The 2,315-nt window shown below is 56.1% G+C and overlaps 1 protein-coding gene across 1 annotated transcript in view; it reads right to left on the reverse strand.

Annotated features, from left to right (window-relative positions):
* LOC108298972 (carnitine O-palmitoyltransferase 1, brain isoform-like) overlaps positions 1-2,315 on the reverse strand; it is a gene marked incomplete at both ends in the record, with an annotated part of 13,358 nt that overhangs the window by 7,301 nt on the left and 3,742 nt on the right. The window contains 2 exons of the mRNA XM_037735926.1: positions 1,205-1,387; positions 1,519-1,838. Coding sequence (XP_037591854.1) covers positions 1,205-1,387; positions 1,519-1,838 — 503 coding nt within the window. The remainder of the gene's footprint in view (positions 1-1,204; positions 1,388-1,518; positions 1,839-2,315) is intronic.

The raw sequence follows: 2,315 nt of genomic DNA on the forward strand, positions 1-2,315 counted from the left end.
GGGATTTAGAGTTTGGAGATTTTTTTTGGTCTTTTTTTATTTTTGAGATGGAGTTTCACTCTTGTCACCCAGGCTGGAGTGCAGTGGCAACATCTCTGCTTACTGTAACCTCCGCCTCCCGAGTAGCTGAGGGTTCAAGTGCTTCTCCTGCCTCAGCCTCCCAAGTAGCTGGGATCATAGGCACATACCACCATGCCCAGCTAATTTTTGCTTTTTTGAGGTGGAGTCTTGCTCTGTTGCCCAGGCTGGAGTGCGATGGCATGATCTCGGCTCACTGCAACCTCTACCTCCGGGGTTCAAGCGATTCTCCTGCCTCAGCCTCCTGAATAGCTGGAACTACAGGCACCCACCACCACACCTGGCTAGTTATATTTTTAGTAGAGACGAGGTTTCACCATACTGGCCAGGCTGGTCTTGAACTCCTGACCTTGTGATCTTCCCACCTTGGCCTCTCAAGGATTATAGGCATGAGCCACCTTGCCCAGCCTAATTTTGGTATTTTTAGTAGAGACAAGGTTTCACCATATTGGTCAGGTCAGTGTTGAACTCCTGACCTCAGGTGATCTGCCCTTCTCAGCCTCCCAATGTGTTGGGATTACAGGCGTGAGCCACCACGCCCGGTCTAGAGTTTGGAGATTTTTAGGGAACTTGCTGAGGAAGGTTCAAGGCTTTTGGGGGTGTTGGGAAGTCAGCGGGACTCCCTTGGGCCTAGGAATTCAGTGCCTGCCAGGCCTGAGAATCTCTAGGTCTGGAAGTCAGGGTCTAGGGCCATGGGTTGGGGTACCTGCATTAAGGCCTGAGGATTAAATGGTTCAAGTTCTGAGGCTGAGGTCTCCAAGTCTGGGGTCCCGGGGCCTAGGAGTCCTGGGTTTGGTGGTCCTCAGGTCTGGGGTCCCTGGATGTGGGATGCTGAGTGTGGGTTCTGAACCTGGGGTCCCAGGTTGAGGGGTTCTCTGGGTCTGAGGGTCCAGCTCAGGGTTTTGGGAGTCTCAGATTTGGGGGTCACTGTGTCTGGGATACAGGTCGTGCATCCCAGATCGAGGGGTTCCCCAAGTCAGAGGTCTCCAGGTTCCAAAGCATTGGGTCTGGGGTCCTCAGCTCTCTGCAGGTGTGGGCTCCCAGGTCAGGCTGCATTGGGGGTCCTAGGTCTCATACTGGATTCTGGGGTGCCACCTCTGGGGGCCCCATCCCACGACTGACTCACCGGTCATGGCCCCGGCCGGCCAGCAGGGCATGGGCATAGGCATCCAACGACGCCGCCGGGTCCTCCCTGGTGAGCCCCGCGGGCTCAGCGTCCAGTGACACAAAGAAAGCAGCCCCTTCCACCACCTCCAGGGCCTCTGCCGCCTGGGTCTCCAGGGACGTCCGCACCTGGGCCCACGTGTCCCTGGAGGGCCCGAGATGTGTCTGAGTCCACCCTACCCAGCCACCCAGCCCCACCCCTGCCCTTCCACAGCCGCAGGACACTGGCGACCCCTGAGAGCCCCTAAACCCTGACCCCTGATCCCTGACCCCTACCTGGGAGCAGCGGTCAGAGCGGCCAGATGTTCCTCGTAGGGGCAGGCCGGTGACGGATCATCCAGGATTCGCTGAAACTGCTGCTCCAGGGCCCTCGGGGAAAGCAGGCTGTTTCGGGAGTGGGTCCCCACGCGGAAGAATCGGCCTCGGTGGAAGACAGCCACATGTTGGCTGTCGTGGAGGTGGTGGATGTAGTCTAGGGTGGTGTTGGCAGAAGCGTAGGGGCAGGAAGGCCAGCCACAGAAGTATAATGACCTTTTTTTTTTTTTCTTGAGACAGGGTCTCGCTCTGTTGCCCAGGCTAGAGTACAGTGGTGCAATCTCGGCTCACTGCAACCTCCGCCTCCCGGGTTCAAGCGATTCTCCTTTCTCAGCCTCATGAGTAGCTGGGATTACAGGTACATGCCACCACACCTGTCTACTTTTTGTATTTTTAGTAGAGACGGGGTTTCAGCATGTTGGCCAAGCTGGTGTCAAACTCCTAACCTCATGATGGCCTGCCTCAGCCTCCCAAAGTGCTGGGATTACAGGCATGAGCCACCAAATAACAATCATTCATTACATACTTCTCAGGTGCTGTCAACTGTTCAAAGCAACCTAGTAATCGTCAGCACCCTAGAACGTTTATTTACTTATCTTTTGGAGACAGAGTCTCACTCTGTCATCCAGGCTGGAGTGCAGTGGCACGCTCTCGGCTCACTGCAGCCGAACCCTCCCGGGCTCAGGTGACCCTTCCACTTCAGGCTCCTGAGTAGCTGGACCCTCAGGCACATACCACCATGCCTGACTAATTCTTAA

The sequence above is a fragment of the Cebus imitator genome, unplaced genomic scaffold, assembly GCF_001604975.1.
Source record: "Cebus imitator isolate Cc_AM_T3 unplaced genomic scaffold, Cebus_imitator-1.0 Scaffold1306, whole genome shotgun sequence".
Lineage (NCBI taxonomy): Eukaryota > Metazoa > Chordata > Mammalia > Primates > Cebidae > Cebus > Cebus imitator.